General features: G+C 43.0%; 1 protein-coding gene across 1 annotated transcript; it reads left to right on the top strand.

Annotated features, from left to right (window-relative positions):
* The first annotated feature begins 40 nt into the window (after positions 1-40).
* On the top strand, positions 41-21,997 carry PFDN2 (prefoldin subunit 2). The gene is made up of 4 exons (XM_078671367.1): positions 41-259; positions 17,976-18,064; positions 19,016-19,139; positions 21,696-21,997. Exons 1-4 carry the CDS (start codon positions 203-205, stop codon positions 21,876-21,878), a joined length of 453 nt encoding a protein of 150 aa, XP_078527493.1. The 5' UTR covers positions 41-202; the 3' UTR covers positions 21,879-21,997.

Raw genomic sequence — 21,997 nt, 5'->3', positions numbered from 1 at the left:
GAATGAAGCGATACCCCAATAGCGCTGGGAAATTGTCACTATTTCCCACCAGTTGATTAGTTCGAGCAGCTACAGAAAAGAAATAGAGGACCAGCGCCGAACAACCGGACGTGACGTTGAGAGGAGGCACGTGCCCAGGTCTGTAAGCCTCTTGGCCATAGATATCTGTAGTAACGACAGCAAGGAGACAGCACTCAGCAAGATGGCGTCAAACAGCAGCAGCACCGCTACTGTCAGCAAACCGATGACAGCGGAGCAGGTAAGACGCCGCTCGGGCATGGACGTGGAGAACGTTCACCTCTCGTCTAAGACCATGCGAACTCACCCGCCGCAAGAGGAGAAACCATGAGATAAGCGGCCTAACATAGGAATCTGATAGAATGCCTGTCCAGTTGGAGGGCGTCAACTTAGCGGCCATCTTGGAACGGTATGCCGCACATTCTGTAAATAGCAGGTTAGCTGAAATAGAAGATATACACTAATCAGGTCCCAACCGTCTTCAAAATCGTATTAAAGTTAAAGGTTTTTTCAACATTTTTGTTTTGTCTACTTCTGTACATGGAACCCATTTTGTTATTCTATGCATCTAGAAATTGTATCGCGTTCAGGCATCGTGATGGTACTTGTTTCTGTCGCAGCCTAGGCACCACAAAACAACTAACAAGCATTGATCAATTTTGTGGGAGAATCTCTTAGTATCCACTCGTGTTTTAACATAAGGTAGACTAGGTGAAAAGGGAAACCTCTGTCTAGTATGGTGTTTTTGTCTACATCCAGTGGCCTTCAGTTTTAACATAAATCGTTCCAAGTTGGTCGCTTGATATTCTTATTGTGATTTCATTGTATTTTCAAATTAAAATGTCATATTTTACCAGATAAGTATATTCTAATGTACAGTCTCACCGTATCCCTTATCACGCTGCATAAGTCTGCTTAAACGACCTGTGCATTGAAATTACAGCAGATCTATTGGTACCTTTCCTGTTTACATTTCTTCTATTCTACATGGTTATTTAGGATGTTCTGCAATTGTACTTAGGTATGGAAACAAGTCAGTAAGTCAAGTACACTTTATTCGATTTGTTAAAAATCCTAAAAGGCATAAAACATTTACATACATAAAAGCATAAAATACATTTTCCAGGTTCGATACAAATTCCTTGTAAACGTGTGCAATACAATTCATCAGGAGATAATCCGCACAAATGACACTTAATTAAAAATACTTTGTGATACATTCAAAGGCACACTAAGTGACTTAATTCTTGTTGCCACCACAAAAAAATTGGCCACACAGAATATGATGCGGGTGCTACTCAAGGACTGAAGATAAGCTAGAGCCGGCCTCACATGAATGAAGCCCGCCTCTCTCAAAATAGGCAGCAAGAATTTTTTCCTTATGTCCGAGAAGAACCCGCAAAACATGATAAAGTGCATGGTGTCTTGAGGTGAGAATTTATCACAGTTACAAGGTGGGCCCCCTTCTGCTTTGGCCCATGATTGATAACTACCCGAATAAAAGTGGATCAGGTTAAATCTGAATTTAGTCAGTAAAAATCTGTGGAATGGCCTGTAAACGATTTTAAGGTATGGCTCAAGTGAGGGGGAATATAATAACATGTAATGCGATCTAACTGTGGATTTCAACAATTCCCGTTCCTCCCGGGCCAATCTGGCCCTGTCCATAAAGTGCTTTTTGATCAAGTTAACGTCCTCCCTCCTAGTGCTATATGGTAAAGAAAAGAGTTCCGGACGTCCCAACTGTCCAAAGGTGTTTCTCAGGAATTCCAGCCAGGGCACTTTTTTAGCGTGATCTAATGACATGACATCAGTCAGGATTGCATGATTGAGGGTTAATTCCATGTTAAGGCATGTCCTTAACCAAAATGTTAACGGGGCCAAACTAAGCCTATCGGTAACATAGTCCAAACCCACCTCCGAATGAATTGAGAATGTCGGAGTGGACTGGGGGACAGACAATAGTGATCGCAAAAACCTGTTTTCCGACCTCTGGATCAAATCATGATGTACATAACCCCATAAGGATGAGCCATACATAGCGATTGGAATACATTTGGAGTTATACATTTTTAAAAGAGCCTCCATGGGCCTTGCCCCCAGCCTTTTTGAGAACCCCATGAGGGCAGAGGTTGATCTAGCCACAGATAAGCTCTTTACCTTAATTTGGAGGCCCCACGATCCCTTCTCATCGAAGAGAACCCCCAAGTAAGGGAAGACAGCTACCCTAGAAACCACCTCACCCTTACACTCAAAGATTTTAGATTTACCCTTGTTTCTGTGGTGACCAACCACCATCGCGTGTGACTTTTTCGCATTTATTTTAAGTCCAGCCGGTCCATAAACACCCCAAAAGTGTCCAACTGTCGCTGGAGGGCCGTGCCAGTGCGAGCTATTAAGACAGCATCGTCCGCGTATAGGAGAGCCGGTATCCTTGCATCTCCTACACGCGGAACGTCCCCCTCCACTGCCTCCAAATAACTTCCCAGGCCGTTAATGTAGATGGTAAAAAGGAGGGGGGCCAAAATGCAGCCCTGGCACACTCCTCGCTCTGATTTAAAGTGGCTCGCGCACCTTCCCTCCTTGGTGACCCTGACTGTGGCAAATAGCTCCTAATGGAGGGACGCCATAAAGTTTACCAGCGCCACATCAATCCCGATCTCCAATAACATAGCCCACAGTTTGGCCTTGTTCACTAAATCGAAGGCCGAGGAGAGGTCCATAAAGGCCAGAAATAACGACCCCTCCTTGGCTACCGTGTATTTAGAGATTAACAAGTGCAAGTTAGAACATTGCTCCAAAGTGCCTCTCTTCTCTCTGAACCCATACTGGATGTTTTATAGACCCCCACTTCTCTCAATGCTGTCCCTTAACTTAACCAGTAGGACTCTGCCTAGTATCTTGACCGCAGAGTCTAGGAGGGAAATGGGTCTATAACACCCTGGATCATCTCGGTGACCTTTTTTAAAGATTGGCACAATAATTGAGGTAGCCCAAGAGGAGGGGAGGAGATTGCCGTTTGCAGCAGAGAAAACATTTGTTAATACCCTGGCCCAGAGCTTTGGTAAGTGTCTATAGAGATCGGCCGGGACTCCGTCCGGCCCAGGAGCCTTGTTCTTTGAGGTCTCTAAGATAGCTCTCTCTCTACTTCAGCTTGATCAAAAAGTAGGGGGGCGGACTCAGGTACTGCCAGAGGAGAACCTTGAGGTCCCGAGTCCGAATCTCCATACACCTCTCTAAAGTGGCACAGCCATTTATCATCAGGTATAACACAGTCCATGACCGTGTTATCTAGATCTGAGAAAAAGGGCTGATTGATTGTGGCCCAGAATTGGCTACTGTCGCGTAAAACGTCAGTTGAAAGTATTTTATCCCAAGCAGCCTTCTTTATATCATTTTTCCCGGCCCTTAATAGTTAACTTATACTCCTTCCTTAGGGAGACAATGACAGCCTTATCTCTCGGATTATGTTTTAGGGCTTGTATAAGCGCTCTATGGGCTTTTGAGCAGTTCGAGTCAAACCATCTATGATGATTTTTACTTCCATGCCCTAATTTAGCCGTTAGGTCTTTAGAAATTTGTGCGCATACAAATTCAAAAGCCCCCATCATTTCGTGGTTTACAGCATTTGAGTCCTGGCAAATCACCATATTACCCTTAATTTTAGGAAGTAATTCTTCAAAGAAGTTATCTGGGACTACATTTGACCATTTTAACCTTCTCCCTTGGTCCACAGGGCATAATGCTGGCCTTGATTGGGCAGGGCTGAACTTAAAACCCATAGAATCGCCCCAAGTCAGCTCGAACAACACAGGGTTATGATCACTGTATAGGGAAACGATTGCTCTATAGGAAACAACCCTATGTAAAATGCCTGGGGAGAGGAAAATATAGTCTATTATTGAACCAGGGTCCGATCACTTGTAGGTAACTGTTCTGCCCCCCCCCCCCCGGATTAATTGGTTCAAATAGATTAAAAGTTGCCAATATCGCTTCCAGAGCCTCTCCGGACTTGGTATGCTCAAAATGGTGGGCCTCCGAACATGGTGGGGCCTCATACTCTCCTGTGCGGCATACACACGATTTGCCGCATTGTCGTGATTTCCCAAGCATACCAACTTGCTTTATTTATTAGCTGGCCCACCCCTGGTTCTGTGTGTGTCAGTAAGGCTGGCTGAAATATCATGTTTCCTTTAGCAACGTCACTCTTGAGCACATATTTCCACAGCCAAGTTGGTTTTGTGTGCCCTTAAGAGCTTTGCATTAAAAAATAAGAGTCCGACAAGCTGGCATGTAAAAGAGTTTTGGCAGAGGATCACACATGAGAGTGAGCAGCACACTGTTGGCAAAGAAGCACAGGGCGGAGAGAGCTGGAAAAAACATACACTCTCGTGGAGTGCTTAATCCAAAAGAACATTTTCGTTCTTTAAAATCGAGCTCAGGAAACGATTACGAGTCAGCCAATGAAAAGGACGATAAAGAGGCTATCCTCCAAGGAGGGTTAAACACAAGAAGAGGAAGGCTAGTCAGCACAAACCAACAAATAAGAAGCAAGGAAATGAATGACAATGAAGCCTACAAGTATGGGCAGATTCAGTTATTTTTTGTTCAGCCTGGACAACTTGGTCCGATCCAGTAATCTATAATCCAACATCATATGGGAGGATTTCATATTGTCACAAGGAATACAGGGTAGTGGCAAATACTTCTGCATCCAGTTCGAACCCCAACATCATCTGCACTGTTTGTGACTGGCTGAAAGCCTGTAGGTTAGATTTACATTGTAATTCCCTTACAAATTGTTGATTTGATAAGCAACAGCCTAACAACAACTAGCAGATGTGAACAATCAAACGTCATAGTGATGAGATACAATAATGTCTTTTCAAACGTGATCTGTCTTTGTTTCTGTGAACTGTTTTTAACAACAAAGTGATGGCTTGAAGGCAGCAGCTTTGCACTTTCAGCTGAGGTTCTGAGTAGAGAGAAGTGGCACATGCCAGATACGCCTTCACCGTAATCTCCTAATCTGACAGTGGAATCGCAGATTTCCAAAGATCGGTAGTAAATTAAGGAATTGGGCATAGGAATCAAGTAAGGGCGTTTGATCTTACTGCAAAGATCCTGCACAGGACGTTTAAAATGGCAGTCCAACATGGGACAACATGTTACTCTGGTGCCTGTGACATGACAGATGTAAAGTGTGGGACAGTTGCAGTGTGGATAAGTAGAGGGGTCATTTATGGGATAGGCAGGAGCCTGTTGCCAAGACAGTGCATTTCTTCAGATCAAAGTGTCAAAGTCCTACTCGGTGGTTCCATAGTGTTGCATTGATTTAAATTAGGATTATCACTTTAGCAATTTTACAGCAGCCCACTACGATGGAAGAGCACTTTTTCAGGGTGGTGGCATAGATGCTACTTCTGCTTATATGATGTACGTTCTAATTGTTCTTTTTTTTTTTTTTTTTTTTTTGCGAATATCAGTTTTAACTGGCTTATTGGATAACTGTTCTTTTGCAGTTACAATATTGTGTGACGTAAGGCCAAATTCACTAAGCATTTTAATGGTCCCAAATCTACCAATTTGGAAAATGTTTTTTCTTATTAGGAGCCGGAAACGTGTTTCTGGCCCCTAAAATGGGATTCCGAATGGATACAGTTTCAGAACCTGGACGGTGCTTGGTATAGAATCCTTTTACAAATATCAAATTAATATCTAATGCAGTGCTTCCCAAACTTTTAAGAACCACAACCCACTTTTTAGAACATCAAACTTTCGCATTCCACCTAGTCATTAATAGACATTAGGCCTGTGCTTTTTTTGTGCTTTTTTTTTTTATGGAACTAAATTGTGTGGCAGCTTCCTGTCATTTACAGACAGCACATTTCCCATTGAAATGGCCACTCAATTTGCATAGAAATACACTTTTACTTATAAAACTATATTGCACACAAATGATGTGCAGGAATAGGGTTTCAGTGAATATTTATCATTTGTGCATCATCAAGTAAATTGTCTTGATTTATTTTAATCATATTAAAATCTTTTGTTCTATCACACTTCAGAATTACAAACAGGTGTGCTTCATTTGTCTTAACTGCTGAGTGCATACATTTAATTTACAGCTATTTAAATTTTGTTTTGTTTTACAAAATTGACGTCCTTCATCCTTTCCTTTCACACACTCTGTACCCCAGCAAGATTGTTTTTGTTAAAAAAAAAGTTTATTGCCATTTTAGCATGGTATTAAGACACATTTACATGTCATATCATCTTTCTTATATACCTTCTCCCAGCTTCCATTACATCTTTTATATCCATATCTTGACGTTATTTTCCCTTGAGCTGTCATTATTAAATGTGTACTTCATGCAGTTTGTGCCAGTGAAAAAAAACCACCCACCCTGCCTATTGTCGTGTCAGATCTAAAAAAAAAAAAGTGACATACCCTTCCCCGCCTAGTTCATATCTAAAGCTCGTTGTTTTCCGTTTTTACTGATAAATACAGACAGAAAACAATGTGTTTTCTGTCTGCATTTATTTTTAAAAGTGGATAAATACAGAAAATTGTGCTCTTTTAAGTGACTCTCCATGCTGTCTTTATGAATTGTTGCCCAACTGCTGAGCAGATGGACAGCATGGGAAATTAAAAAAACAAGATGCAATTTCTATAAATAATGGCATATGCCAACATACATTTGTGATATGCAAATATTTAGTCAATGTATTGTTACATAATATTTGGCAGCTTAAATGGCTAAATCACGACAGACATCAAAGTATGAGTTGGTGTCTATCAGTCAATTATGGGAATGTGCAGTTTTACAACTTCATTTATGCACAAAATAAATATGGCTAAATACAGATAAAATAGCAAACAAACAAATATGGATAAATATAGAAGGAAATGTTAAAAAAAAATACCATAAAACCCGGAGCCCTAGTCATATCTATGTACACAATGCATTCTCTATTGTCGCTTCATCTGGTCTTTCCTTTCGTGCCTATCTCTTCCTTTCCTTCCCCATTTGCCTCCACATCAGGGACAGGGGTCTTTTGCATCTGCTATCACAAGGGACCAGGCTTGCGCGTCATCTTCTACCTTTTCATCCCCCTAACCCTTATCCTTCTAACTAGTTCTGCAGTTGCCCATTAAGTAGGTCTGATGTATAATATTATATTGTATGGGTTTAAATTTTGCGTTTGAGATTACCCTTTAAACTCCCTCCTGTATCTTCGCCCATTCTTAATCAGCGGTTCATCCATCATTCCGTCTCATCTTGCCTGGACTGGGATGAGTTTTTTTGGAAGATCATCTCGTTACGCTTTGTACATATGTGAGACCAGTCTACGGCCTCCAGCCAGGCTGAACATTGCCTGTATGACCGATGTAGTGGGCGGTTCCTGTGTGAATGCAGGCCATATTTCTTGGGCAACATCTAAGCTTTTCGCATATTGTAAAAATTGTCCTCTTCCTAATTCAAAATGTATTCTCAGCTTTCTCCCTCGATATGATTTGTTTATTACTGTATAAATCTCTCATTGTGTGGCATCCTCCTTCCACTCATTTTTTAATGGACATTGAATCCGCTATCTTTTTGAAGGATTTCACCACCCATAATGGCATATCTGGGGCATAGGGTGCGTGTGAAACTACTTTCTGGACTGCTGTTTCCCATACCGCTGCAACCAATTGAATAATGTATGGATAGGTCCCGAGCACTCTACCCCCCCCCCAACATAAGGAGCTCAGGTAGAGAGAACCCTCCGTGTGTACCTGCAAATAGTTGTTTCTGTATTATGCTTGTCTAACCAATGCACTGTGTGTTGGAGCTGTGTGGCCATGTAGTATAAATCCAGGCGTGGAACCTCCATTCCTCCCGCCTCTCATTTTTGTTGAATGTAAAGTTTTACTCGCTTCCTCTTGTTTCCCCACAATAATTCAACTGGTAAACATTCTAGTTGTGTAAAATACTGGTGTGAGATTCTGTACAAATAATTCTGCAGGTCATATAAGCACCTTGGCAGAGTGACCATTTATATTAGTGCTATTCTTCCCATCAGGGATAGCAGAAGCTCCTTCCAAAATTTAATGGAGTTTCTGATACCTTCCACTGCTCTCCTTTATAATGTTTTCTAGGTAAGCAGTTGGTATATGTATTGATCGGATCCTTAGATACCTAACTCCCCGGACACCCACGTTAGGCCTACATTGGGTAATTCATTTTCTGGTTTCCCAGCTAGACTACCCATAGTGAACAATTTTGACTTTCCGGGGTTAAGACGAAGACCGGATAGCACTCCAAAACTTTAAAGCTCTGTAATAAGTCGCTACCGCTTCGTCTGGCTGGCGCATATACACCAGTGTATCGTCCACGTACATCAAGACCACATGGTTGGATTCCCCATTGCCCCAGCTTTTCCCTCAGTGTAACAGCCAAGGACTCCATTACGATGGCAAATATAAGTGGTGATAAGGGGCAGCCCTACTGGGTGCCCTTCTTTAATGCAAATTATTCTGATACTTGTCCTTGTAGCCTCACTCTGGCTGTGGGGTTGGTGTATATTATTCTAATCCATTGTATAAACCCCTGTTCGAGCCCCATATTTTTAAAGGTAATGTTTATATATTTCCATTCGAAGGAGTCGACGCCTGTTTGATGTCTAGCAGTGTCTATGCACAGCTCTTAGCCTCTAGGCTTGGAGCATGCCACACGTGCTAATCTACGTAAATTATGTGTAGTATTACACCTAGGTATGAACCCGGCATGGTCAGGGTGGATAAGTTGAGGCATGTATGACAGTCGGGATGCCATAATTCCACGTAATGTATTAGCGTCCAGGTTTAGGAGGGAGATCAGTCTATAGGAGTTTAGTTTGGTAGTACGGGATTTTTATCTGGTTTAACAATCGTAGTCACCGCCACCTCCTGTATAGGTTTTGGTAGGGATCTTTTTGTTAGGGCCTCATTCAATATTTCCAATAAGAGGTCGGCTATCAGTGGGGCAAACCTCTAGTAGAATTCCGCCGGTAGTCCGTCGCTTTCAGGGCATTTCTCTCTTTTCTGTTGATCGGTGCCCCATGCACTTCCGCGACCTCTCTCTCTACAATCTTACCTGTCCTTCTGCCATCGGGCAGTGCCGTGAGGGAAACGGCCGGAGGTGCAACTCGCCGGGAGGCAGCAGGAGGAGGTCGCCATCAACAGACCACACTCCCCAGCAACCTCTTGGGCGGCGGCGCGCCCGTGACGCGTGTGGAGCGCCCGGAGGCGCCAGTAAAAGCCTGACCCCCCGGGAGCCCAGAGGGGGAACACCGACAATCTTACCTGTCCTTCTGCCATCGGGCAGTGCCGTGAGGGAAACGGCCGGAGGTGCAACTCGCCGGGAGGCAGCAGGAGGAGGTCGCCATCAACAGACCACACTCCCCAGCAACCTCTTGGGCGGCGGCGCGCCCGTGACGCGTGTGGAGCGCCCGGAGGCGCCAGTAAAAGCCTGACCCCCCGGGAGCCCAGAGGGGGAACACCGACAATCTTACCTGTCCTTCTGCCATCGGGCAGTGCCGTGAGGGAAACGGCCGGAGGTGCAACTCGCCGGGAGGCAGCAGGAGGAGGTCGCCATCAACAGACCACACTCCCCAGCAACCTCTTGGGCGGCGGCGCGCCCGTGACGCGTGTGGAGCGCCCGGAGGCGCCAGTAAAAGCCTGACCCCCCGGGAGCCCAGAGGGGGAACACCGACAATCTTACCTGTCCTTCTGCCATCGGGCAGTGCCGTGAGGGAAACGGCCGGAGGTGCAACTCGCCGGGAGGCAGCAGGAGGAGGTCGCCATCAACAGACCACACTCCCCAGCAACCTCTTGGGCGGCGGCGCGCCCGTGACGCGTGTGGAGCGCCCGGAGGCGCCAGTAAAAGCCTGACCCCCCGGGAGCCCAGAGGGGGAACACCGACAATCTTACCTGTCCTTCTGCCATCGGGCAGTGCCGTGAGGGAAACGGCCGGAGGTGCAACTCGCCGGGAGGCAGCAGGAGGAGGTCGCCATCAACAGACCACACTCCCCAGCAACCTCTTGGGCGGCGGCGCGCCCGTGACGCGTGTGGAGCGCCCGGAGGCGCCAGTAAAAGCCTGACACCCCCTCTCGCCCCGCGAGTCGCGCGCGGGAGCGCCCGGGGCGGAGCCCGGGCAGAGGGCGGGCCGTCCAAGGCCGTCCAAGGACAACCAGGGACGGGACGGGCTACCCCCCTAACAATATGGGTAAGCGCAAAATTGTCACTCCGGGTCTGGGCGAGGTTAAGGCCAAGGTACCCAAATATACTACTAGCATAATTACTTATCTTACTACCAAAGTGGATGAGCTTTCTACACAGATTGCTGTTTCTGAACGTGCGCTAAGCCTGGAAATGTCTCCTGTGGGCTCAGTTAATACTAGCACAACTCCTATCAGCTGTGTGCCTCTGGAGCCGAGGGTCATTATTGAATCGTGTAGACCCAACAGGGCCCAGTCTCCTACAGTTCTCCCCTCACCTGAGCTGCCAACTACAGTTATACCCCCTGCATCTGTGGGTTTGGACAATATAGAAAACAGGACATTACTGTCAAGTCCTCAGCCTGGGGAACAGCGTGCTACCTATATCACTGAGGAGGGGCTGTCATCCTTACTGGAAAAACTTTTTTCTGAGAGACTTGAATCACCCCTGGTCCAGATTGCGACAGACATAACGGAGACTTTAAAGGATTGTGTTAAAGACCTGTTAAAAAAATGCGAACGCATTAATGATTTACTAAATAGTCAGGTTCTTTTACCACCCCCACCTACACCAATTTACCCTCTAGTTCCTCAGGCTTCCGTACCTGTTGTATATGACCCCCCGTCCAATATAGTAACTAGTTTGCCGGCCGGAAACCCTGTGTATAACAAAGGGAAAGTTGTAAATGGTAAATACATGCCCACTTTGCAACCAGTGACTAATCCAGTTTCTTCGGAGGGGCAACTAGGGTTGCAGGGAATACGGGTACGTGAAGTGCCCCCGGTACACTTACCTCCAGATGCAACGCCCTTTGTTGCAATTCTGGTAAATGTGCCTAAACTTACTGATGGGGTAGAGGAACAGCATGAAACCCTCCTTAACAACATTAAAACATGGTGCAACGCAAACTGTACGGGGGAGGGCGATATTGCAGCCAATATATTGACGGGTAGAAGGGTAAACTGGGTGGGAAAAACTAAGAAATGTATCGCAGGGGACTGTGTTATAGTAAATTTTAAATCACGCAATGTCACTAGTCGTCTATTTTGGGATGCCTCCCCCTTGGATCCAGCTGGTAAGGGTGTGCGGGCCATGCCTTTGGGGTTTTTCTACCCACCTGCATATATGACATATGGCAGTGGACATGGGAGGGCGCACCTCAACAATATGAATGCCAGTGTAGAGGGCAGAAATACTACCCCGCCGCAAGGGAATGACTGGGTAACAAAGAAATCCAGGGGGGGCGGTTCGGCTACTTCTGTTAGAAATATGACCACAGGAGATAGACGACAGCAAGAAAGACATGTTACTGAAAGCCCGCATCCCAACCTGATACTGGCAAATAGTTTTACCCCCCTGGTGGGCTTAGAAGATAATGACTGACAACTAACACCCACTCAGCCAGCGTCATTAGCCCTAATAGGGGAGGGGGAACCTATTCCTTGCCAGTTCCTTAGTTGGAATGTGGCGGGCACAAGAGCCAAAAGACTAGATCCCACATGGATAGACTTTTTAACCAGTAATCATGTAATTGCACTCCAAGAAACATGGGATACCTCGCCATCTTTCTGGATGGATGGCTTTTCAAGTTTTACTAAACCAGCATTACAGAGCAGTTCAGGAAGAGCTAAAGGTGGGCTAGTTCTGCTTTTTTCTCTTAAACTGGCAGGGACATTTAAGCAAGTAGAGTCTGATTCCCCAAATATTTTAATTATAGAGTGGACTATTTCACCAGGTCGCGTCCTAGTGGTTACAAATTTGTATAACTCATGGGTCAGACAAACAGACACAGCCCATGTGGATCACCTGGAAAATGTCCTTAATGATTACAGTCATAAAACACGCACTAATTTCGAACTTATAATTTTAGGTGATTTTAATACACATAAATGTGCCTTAAAATGTAATTTAGGAAATTTGGAGGGCCAGCCTGACAATGGTAATCTACATTTTGTCCACACCAAAGTGGGGGAGGCGCTCGAATTCTTTCTTGCTAGCCTCAACAAGTTCGAACCCCACAGTACAGGTAGTGGTGATCCATTGCCTACTTACAAAGGCTCAGCAAGTGGGTCCGTGATAGATTTTATTTTTATTTCTCATGGTTTAACCTCTAAGGTGTCAAAATACGAGGTAATTGCCTCCCCACATAGTGACCACAACCCAGTCATGGCTCAGATTCACTGGAGTGACTTATGGAGCAAACACCTGGGTTCTCCCAGGGCTTGCACATCGACGGTGCCCAGTGATCAGGGCAGACGGCTCAAGTGGGGTAAGGTGGTCCAGGAAACCTTTATGGCTTCCCTGCTCCCAAAGATAGAGGAACCCATGTGTATCTGTCTAGACCAAAATGCCACCAATAGTGAAATTATTTTAGCTTTTAATTTTATCTGCTCACAAACAGCTAAAGAACTCACAGCTCCCCAATCCCGTTTGCCATCTAAGCCCCACAAATGGTTTGACAGAAATTGTTCTAGAGCCCATAGAGACCTGAAAAATGCACTGAAAACCAAGCCGAGGGATAAAACTCTAATTTCCAAATTAAGATGGGAGTACAAGCTGGTTATCAAAAATAGGAAAAACACAATTAAAAATAATGCCTGGAATGATCTACTTGATGTGGATGTTCTACGCAATAGTAGGAGATTCTGGGACATTATAAATAACCAATTCTTCTCGGGTGAGATCAATACAATCTCCGATTGCATTATCAGTGATGAGAAATGGGTTGACCATTTTAAAAATATATATGGCAGTAATGACACTCTGGATGAAAATGGCATGGGGTTAGGCATGGGGCTTTCGGTAGTAGAATTCACCGAGGAGGAGGTGTACAAGGCAATAATGGACTCCACCAAAAATAAAGCTCCTGGCCCAGATGGAGTCCCGGTAGACTTTTTTAGATATGCCCCAACCACTTGGTCCAAAGTCCTCACCAACGTGTTTAGGGCAACAAACGATGGATGCTTCCCAGAAACTTGGACAACATCAGTCATAGTGCCCATTTTTAAAAAAGGAGATAGGGAGGATCCGGGATGCTACCGACCAATTTCTTTAATAGACTCTGCCTTTAAGATCTTGGGCAGAGTACTATTGACTAAATTGAGAGCAAACCTGGAGCTCTCTGGGGGCCTTGCAGAGATACAATACGGTTTCAGGGAGAAACGGGGTACACTAGAGCAATGCTCGAACTTACATCTACTAATATCCAAGTATACAGTGGCCGGGGAGGGTTCACTATATTTAGCTTTTATGGACCTCTCCTCGGCCTTTGACTTGGTCAATAGGAGCAAGCTCTGGGTTATACTCCGTGAGCTCGGCATTGAGGACTCATTGGTGGCCCTTATAGCTAGTTTACACCAGGGGCTTTTTGCGAAGGTCCGGGTTACCAGGGAAGGGCGTTGCTCAGATAGCTTCAGGTCAAAGAAAGGGGTTCGCCAAGGTTGCATCCTGGCCCCTCTTTTATTTACTATTTATATAAATGACCTAGGGAAGTTTTTGTCAACAGGCAATGCAGATGTACCGCGGGCAGGTGGGAAACAGATTCCGGCTCTCCTTTATGCGGACGATGCCGTTCTCATCGCCCGCACGGGCATTGGTCTACAGACCCTTTTAGAGCTTTTTGGCTCATTTATGGTTAACTTAGACCTAAAAATTAATGCAACTAAATCACACACAATGATTGTGGGCCCACAGAAAAATAAATCATATACTAAAATCTTTACATGTAAGGGTAAGGTTCTCTCCAGGGTCCCTGTTTTCCCATATTTAGGGGTCCTGTTCAATGAGAAAGGTTATTGGGCTCCGCAGATTAAGGCCAAGAACATTTCCTTAGCTCGGTCCACAGCAGCCCTGATGGCCTTTACGAAAAGATTAGGGGCTAAACCAATGGAGGCTGTGTTAAAAGTTTATAAAAGTAAATGCGTTTCCATTGCTTCATATGGTGCAGCTCTGTGGGGATATGCTAACTTGGATAGCATACAGAGGGTTGAAAACAAGCTTATTAGAAGAATTTTATCGGTCCCAAATTCTACCCCCACCTATTCCATACATGAAGAAGTTGGCCTACCCTATATTACAGATGGACTGAAATTGGCCCCTTTACTTTTCTGGGCCAATACCTGGTTAAACACAGAGTTGTCTTTAAACCATATAATTCTTAAAGACGTGATTGCAAGGGAGGGGGCAATGAAAATATTATGGTTGAAATATATAAAGTCATCTTTCACTGCCCTCGGGAGACCAGACCTATATACAACACCTTCAAACATCAGGAAAAGGGACATTGCTTGGATTAAGAAAGAATTCCAGGGGAGGATACGTTTAGATAGAGAGGAGTTGGAAGTCAAGAAACCATTAGTAAGAGCACATTTGGTCTTGTCCTCTTCCCCCGCTATGGAACCATATCTGCAATTTGTTACTAAACCCCTGCATAGATTTTTATTAACCAGATTTAGAATGAACTTGATCCACTACTCACTAGGCTGTTTCCCCGTATGGGGAAAACCTGAGCATGCACCACCTTGTGAGTGTGATCAGTTCTCTAATCAGGATACTCTCCATTTTATGTTTTTTTGTGGGCTTTACAATTTGGAGAGGGGAAAATATCTACTACCTCTCTTGAAAACCATGGGCTTTATACAAGTGAGACCAGCCTTGCTTTTTCTTCAACGGTTACCAGACGCACATGTCACTTTCTGTGTTGCTAGTTTTTTAACAGCCGCTTATAGAGGAAAAAACAAAAGAAGCCCGAGAACTGTATTGTTCTAAACTAAAAGTGAACCTCTATATATTAATTTTAACTTTAACTAAGTGACCTTTTTAAGGATGCTGTGTGAAATAAATGTTTTGTGGGTATTTTTAAAATGTTTTAAAATGTTTTAAATGTATGTATTATTCCTGCCTTTTATGATTTTAACAAAAATCGAATAAAGTGTATTTTGACTGACTGACTGACTCTCTCTCTAATGTGGTTAATTCTGTATTATTCAGAAAGTCCTGCAGTATTTGGGTGGGTGGAGATTATTTGCGCATATTGACTTTAAGTGCAGTGCTAGTTCTCCTAAGATCGCCCTTTGTGTGCAGACCGTGCCCCGTTTTTATTTTGGAGTTGCAATATAGGTGTAGCCTCTCTGTTCAAATTAGTCTGGCAAGAAGTGCATCGGTCCGATCTCCCTCCATATGTAGTCGCTGTCGATATGCTGTGTATGCAAAGTTTTCTAGCCTGTGCCATGATTCTAATAATTCCTCTCGGGCTTGTTACATTTAGTCATGTGTAGTGGCATAATGTGTATAGTGTTCTCTAGCTTCTTCAGCTGCCTTTCTTGTGTTTTATTTCAAGTTGTTGTCTCACTCCATATGTGGTCCTCATGCACACCCCTCTGATGACCACCTTCATAGCCTCCCACTCTGTTGATCTGTTGGCCGTCGAGCCCCAGTTTTCTTCAAAATAATGGTTTATAGTCTCTGATACCACCGCTGCAAAGGGTGGATCTGTGAGAACGTTAGCCTAGAGCCGCCATAGCGGGATCGCCGGACAGCCTTCCCCATTTTTCAGCGTTAATAATAGTGACAAGTGATTGAACAAGTATCAGGGTAGATAGGACACTCTCTCCGTCGCAGCTGACAATTCAGTTGTAAGGCAACAGTGATCTATGCGAATAAATGTGTTAGATGCCTGGGTGTGACATGAGAATATTCTCTTAAGTAGGTTCCTGGCTCTCCATTCGTTTCATAACTGCATGCCCTCAATTATTGTTGTCAGCGATGCTGCCATTCAGGGTTTTGTGTTACTCCTAGGGGGCTCTCTATCTAATGTTACATCGAAGACAGTTGAAGTTCCCTGTGAGGATAATTTCCGCACCCATATATGGTGTCGCCACTTTCATGATGAACGGGAAGAAAGCGGGACAATCTGTGTTCCCCAGCAAGATTGTCCTATAATTCACTTTAGTTTTCATTATCTTACTGCAAAGTTAGAGGAGTCTTTAAACCCTAATCACAATGTTAAAAAACATAAGTAGCAATTTGTCAGAATTTATAGCCTGACATTTGACCTCTATCTTTGAAGTGCAGCAAATGTGACCAGATAAATACAGAATTTAAAGGCTTTTTTTTTATATCTTCGACTTACATGACCCACCAAAAATCTGCTTTCAACCCACAGTTTGGGAAACGCTTATCTAATGTATAGCTGTTTTGCACCCAAAATCCGGTTGCAAAACATTGATATTTCACTGGGGACGTTAAGGAAGTGATAATGCATTTATCATGGGAATCGAGACGTGATGGCCTCCTATCAAAGTTAATTGTAATTTGAGACCTACCTCATTAATATTCATGCCGTACGTCAGATTGGGACCAACTATAATTCATATTTATTAAGAACGGACTATTAGTACTGAGACCCGTTCTTAAAAAATCTTTACAGGTTGTAATTTACGTCAAGTATTTTGCAACCACTTACTTGTACAACTGGCCCAATGTCCTTCAGTTTTCTTCTCTGGTTGCTTCTTTCACAGTTTTTACTTCCATTTCTTCCACTTAGCTTTCACAATTTTGTCAGTTCAGTCTGGACTCTTCTTACTGATACAAGATGAAGGCTGATTGATGGGTCTAAGCTAAGGTGGAATGGTGGGCAAAAGAATAAAGGTTTGGAATGCTTCTCTGAGTGACTGCCTATGTTTAGGAGAATTGCTTTCAATTTGCCTAACACTTTTTGTGTGTGATTTTCTCCATCTTTATTGATGCCTTTCTTCCCCCAGTTTCACTAAGCATGCCTGAAGTTCCATGGTGCCGTAAAAAAGGCAAACCATAATTAAAATGAATAAAAGACTAAGGGCCAGATGTAAAAGCAATTTTGTGATTGCAAACCATACGATTGGCAAAACCACAGGCATGCAACTGTACAAATGACAGTGGCTTATGTTCAAAACCCATTTTATGATTCAGAAAAGTATTTCCAATTCGTAAAATGGGTTTTCAACCAATAATAGCAGGGTGGAAGTTTTGTAAGAGGGCATTTCTTTATAATAGCGATTCAGTATGTAATTTTGCTCTGGTTTGCAAGCACAATTCCGCTCGCAAACTATTTAGCAGTTACTGACACCTCAGAGGTGGTGTAACACATTTCCAAAGGGGGAAGCGGGTCTCTTTGGGAGTGTTTTCCCTATGGGAAGTGTTGGGAGCTTCATGAGGAGTAGACAATGGTCCAGTGGAATTTTTTTTTTTTTTTTTAAAGCTGCATCAATTTCTTCAAGAAACAAAACTATTTTGAGAATGCAAACGCCGAGGTGGTGTGAGGTCATTTGCAGTCCACCATCTCTGTAGCCCACCTTAGGGGGTCGTAAATTGCAACCTGCTTAATTAATATTGATTAAGCAGGTCGGTGTGAGACTGTTTTCTGTAAAGATACTTTATAGTACCTGGACTGCTTTGGAAAATGAATGATTGGCTACATCAGGGCACAATTTGGGGCTACCTTTTCTGACCAGTATGATACTACATCTGACCCCAACTACTGAAAAAAAGATCTACATTCATAATATGGAAGATGAATCAATGAGTGGTGTAAAACTTGTGTAGACTGATTTTAACTAAAAGCACATTAATTCAGGTAAAAAAAATAAACTGAATTAGTGACCATATTCCACTCGTATATGATGACTGGGTGGCTCAAGATAAAGCAGGATTCTCTGATACCTACTCTTTTCTTTAGGTTGTATCCGGCTTCAATCGTCTAAGGCAAGAACAGCGAGGGATGGCATCAAAAGCAGCGGAGTTGGAAATGGAATTGAACGAACACAGGTGAGTAGGCAAGAAATGTTTTGTTGAATTTGAGCTTGTGGCTTGTACTAATTGGCTGTGAAGACGCTATTCGACGAGCATTTCCCTAAGTGTAGCTCTGACTGATCTGTAGAGAATCACATGCACCCAGCCCTTGCGTTGTCACAACTTCAGCCTACTTTTAAATTAATTTGTTGAATTTATGAATATTTCACATTATCCCTGCAATTTGACACCTGCATCTCGATTATCAGTGCAGTAGGCTTTAGTGGCAGTTTAACAGAAGAAACATATTAAGTTGTGATGTTAGTGGTCTTCAAAAATGAGTTTCTGGCTGTACACCAACCTACAGTGCTTTTAGATGGTATGGCAATCTTTGGATGCAGACTTCTAAGATTATCCTGGCCTCTCCACATACATAATTTGCTTGAGACGCTATTCACAGTGCCAAGGAGAACCCGCTACTTGATGAGGCATGCACCTTGTAATTTCTCGATGTCTTCTATTAAAAACATCTTCACAGCACAAGGAATCTCTTTCAAATGATTTTGTTTAAAAAATATTAAGTCAGACTGTACAGACTCTGTGGGGAAAAGAGCTTCTTAGTGGTGTTCTGCAGCTGCTACTGTGAAATTGTAAACCTTTTACCACTGAAGAGCTTGGTAGTCTTAGATCCAAAAGCCAAACTTGGCTTTGTGGCTCCTTTTTGCATCAGTTGTAGTGAAAACTGAAAGTTGGTTTGAAGAACAGTCTTTGTGGCCTGTTCTCAAATGTAGGATCACCAGAGAAAATGTTAGAGCCAATAGTCATACAGGTTGTGTAGTAGATTTTGGGAAACAGGTTTCCACTATAATGCTCTCTACACATTGAAGATCTGATTGTTTTTCCTTGAACCTTAGGGTATTTAGCTCTTTGAAAATCATGGTATGTGCACCTCCTATCTCCTTAGTATCTGCCATTTTTTTCTTCTAGCCTTGTAATTGATACACTTAAAGAAGTCGATCCGAGTAGGAAGTGCTACCGTATGGTTGGTGGAGTACTGGTTGAGCGAACAGTAAAAGAAGTTCTCCCTGCCCTGGAAAGCAACAAAGACCAGGTAAACTATCAAAAAGTATTTAACATGATATATGTTCAGGTATTTGGCCTCTTTAGGAGCAAAGAAAGGAACTCCCTCTTGACCTATAACCACTTTACTATTGGAGAAAACCTCCAATATCACGGGCATACATAAACCACATATTCAACTTTTTTTTTTTAGTAATTTATTCATTTTTATTTGTAGAGTCTTTTTTTATCATTCAAGAAGTCATTTTTTCTTTCTTTTTTTGAAAACAGGTAGTTATTCACTGTATTTCATGTAGTTTTCTTTAAATACATGTACAAAAGTTCATTTTATAATTACATTATCTGAATAAACATACATATCTTTTTTTTTAAAAACGAGACTGTTTTTATAACCCAGGTCGAGAACCACAAACACAACTCATCCACACATGCTAATCATGCATAAATCCACTACAACCAAAAGAACACCCTGTTGTTTTGCACCAGTTTGTCCACTATGCAACCAAAGGTTGGATCTAATTAAAGGAAATGGCCGACGCGTTTCGGTGGAAGAACTGCAATGGAGACCACCTTCATCAGGACCAGCCAGGGGCAATTCAACAGTGTATCTCGCAACCTGGAGTTAGTGTCTGTAAAAAATGTTGGTACAAAAAGAAGTTTTACTAGTTTGCCCAAATTAATTTACAAAACCTTTTTGAGACAACAGTGACATGGACCATACGCACCAAGCTCACATACTATACACATAGTGCTACCTTATATCCCTAAGGACGTGAAAATACACACAGAGTGTATTTAAAACAAAGAGTAATAATAGAGAAAGGGGTAGGGTGCGGTGATTCAGAGTTTTTTTGGCCAGAAAGTCTTACAAAAGGCCTAGTTACCGCCAAGTTACTTGGTATCTACCTCTTTATAAAAATGTACTGTTCCAACATGCCAATACGATACTCCTTCATGCCTCGACTATCAGCCAAAGGTTTGAGCCACTTTAATTTGGTGACCAAGGATAAAACTTCACCACCGTCCTGCAGAAAAGTGCAAAGAATCGCACTATTTACTGTTTCTAGTGACTGCAATGAAAACCTGAATCCAAAGCAATTAGACTGCCAGTTACATTCACACTCACAGACAGAAACGGAGCCAGTCAGGAATTCTTTTTGACTCCTGTTGAATATCGGCTTGGGAGGATTTTAACAGAATGAGCTGCAAAAAGTAAAATATCAATACTGTTGTATAAACCCTCAAGATGTTCCACTCTGCAAGCAGGTGTAAGAAGACATCCGTAATATACAACTTAATATTACAATACCTTTCTCTTTCATGCAGGACAACCTTCATACACGTTTTTAGGTAGATCCCGATTTCCTTCTTACTTCTGCTACCTGAATCTGTAGTGGGACAGAGACACACTATTCTAGTCCTAGTCCTCTTCCAGATACCTAATAACACAGTGACAAGAGAACACTTACTTTGTATTTTTCTGCATGGATCCTACAGTTATCTGATACTCCTCTTCAGATGCAGTAACTCTGGTAAAAGTTTTTTATAAAATGTATTCTTCAGATGGGATACCTATCAAATGAAAGCATAACCAATATTTTATCTACCATTGGACCCTTGAAACAAGTCATACTCATGTCACTGCCTACCGAGGCCAACTGGTGGTATTTTTAACTCTATATTGCCAGTGTTTGTTGTCGTATATGGCAGAGTGTCTTACACGAAATACAGGTACCAAGGACTGCCACAGGATAAATTGTGCACTGATAGAGAAAGGTTTTATTTGCAGGTATCGTTTAAACCCAACAGAGACCACTATTTATACTAACCAAGAGCAGTTACATAGAAAAGCGTAGCAATTCTAGTGTGTCTCCACAATGTATCTTGCGCCAACAAAATACGGCATTACTGCAAAGCATTGCACCGCTAAACACTCATGCCCCAATTCTAACAGTCAAGCGGAGGGTATCTCCTATCGTAGAAACGTTTTGTTCTAAGACAAAAAAAAAACAGCACGTTTCCCAGTATTAACAGTGAAGCATTCTGTTTAAGTATCCGTCACTGTAACTACAAATAACCAGGCTACAATGCGAGGCTTACCAGTTTTCAAGGATCCACATATGTCCCAGAGCTCCGCCAGCATGCCAGCTATACTTTATTACCGCAGTGAACAACTACGATAAAACGCCGTTTTTAAATCCTAGCGGCTCACTGCTCTAATCCTTAACACCTGCGCGGCCGATGCCGCTCGACCTTTCTTGTATTTCAATGACGCGTTATATATATACTTCATGTTTACGTGAGGCTACATGAGGTATCTCATCCATTCGCTTCTAGAGAAGATCCATTGCCTTATTGATGCAGCTGAAAAATGATTCTTGGGAAGCGACCCATTGTGATCTCTCACAAGGACTAGGCCTCTGACCTGAGGGCGATCTCTTTCAATAATTTTTTAGGTTTCATGGTCTCTCACCTTTTTATTTATACTATTTGTTCTTAATCAAATAGTCTGTAAAAGTATCTTGGAACTATTAATCTTTACCTATACTATTAATATAACCTTTTAATTTTTTTCTAATCATTGCAGCTCAACAAAATCATCGAGTCCCTGAATGTGCAGTTACAAACCAAGGGTAGAGAGCTGAACGAATTTCGTGAGAAGCACAACATTCGCGTGATGGGGGAGGACGAGCAGAAGCAGCCTGCCAAGGAGAGCGGCAATGGGTCAGCTGGCAGTAAAGCCACTTCTGCTGGCGTGTTAGTCTCCTGAGGCTCAATGCTCTCTTATCTTAGTCCCATCTCCACAACCTTAGTAAAGGATTAACTTTATTCATATATTTTTCGGGGTGCTTGTAATATTTTTGTTAAATAAATATTTGTTTGACTTTC

This window comes from Lissotriton helveticus, chromosome 12, assembly GCF_964261635.1.
Source record: "Lissotriton helveticus chromosome 12, aLisHel1.1, whole genome shotgun sequence".
NCBI lineage: Eukaryota > Metazoa > Chordata > Amphibia > Caudata > Salamandridae > Lissotriton > Lissotriton helveticus.
This window is presented reverse-complemented; position numbering and strand designations above follow the sequence as displayed.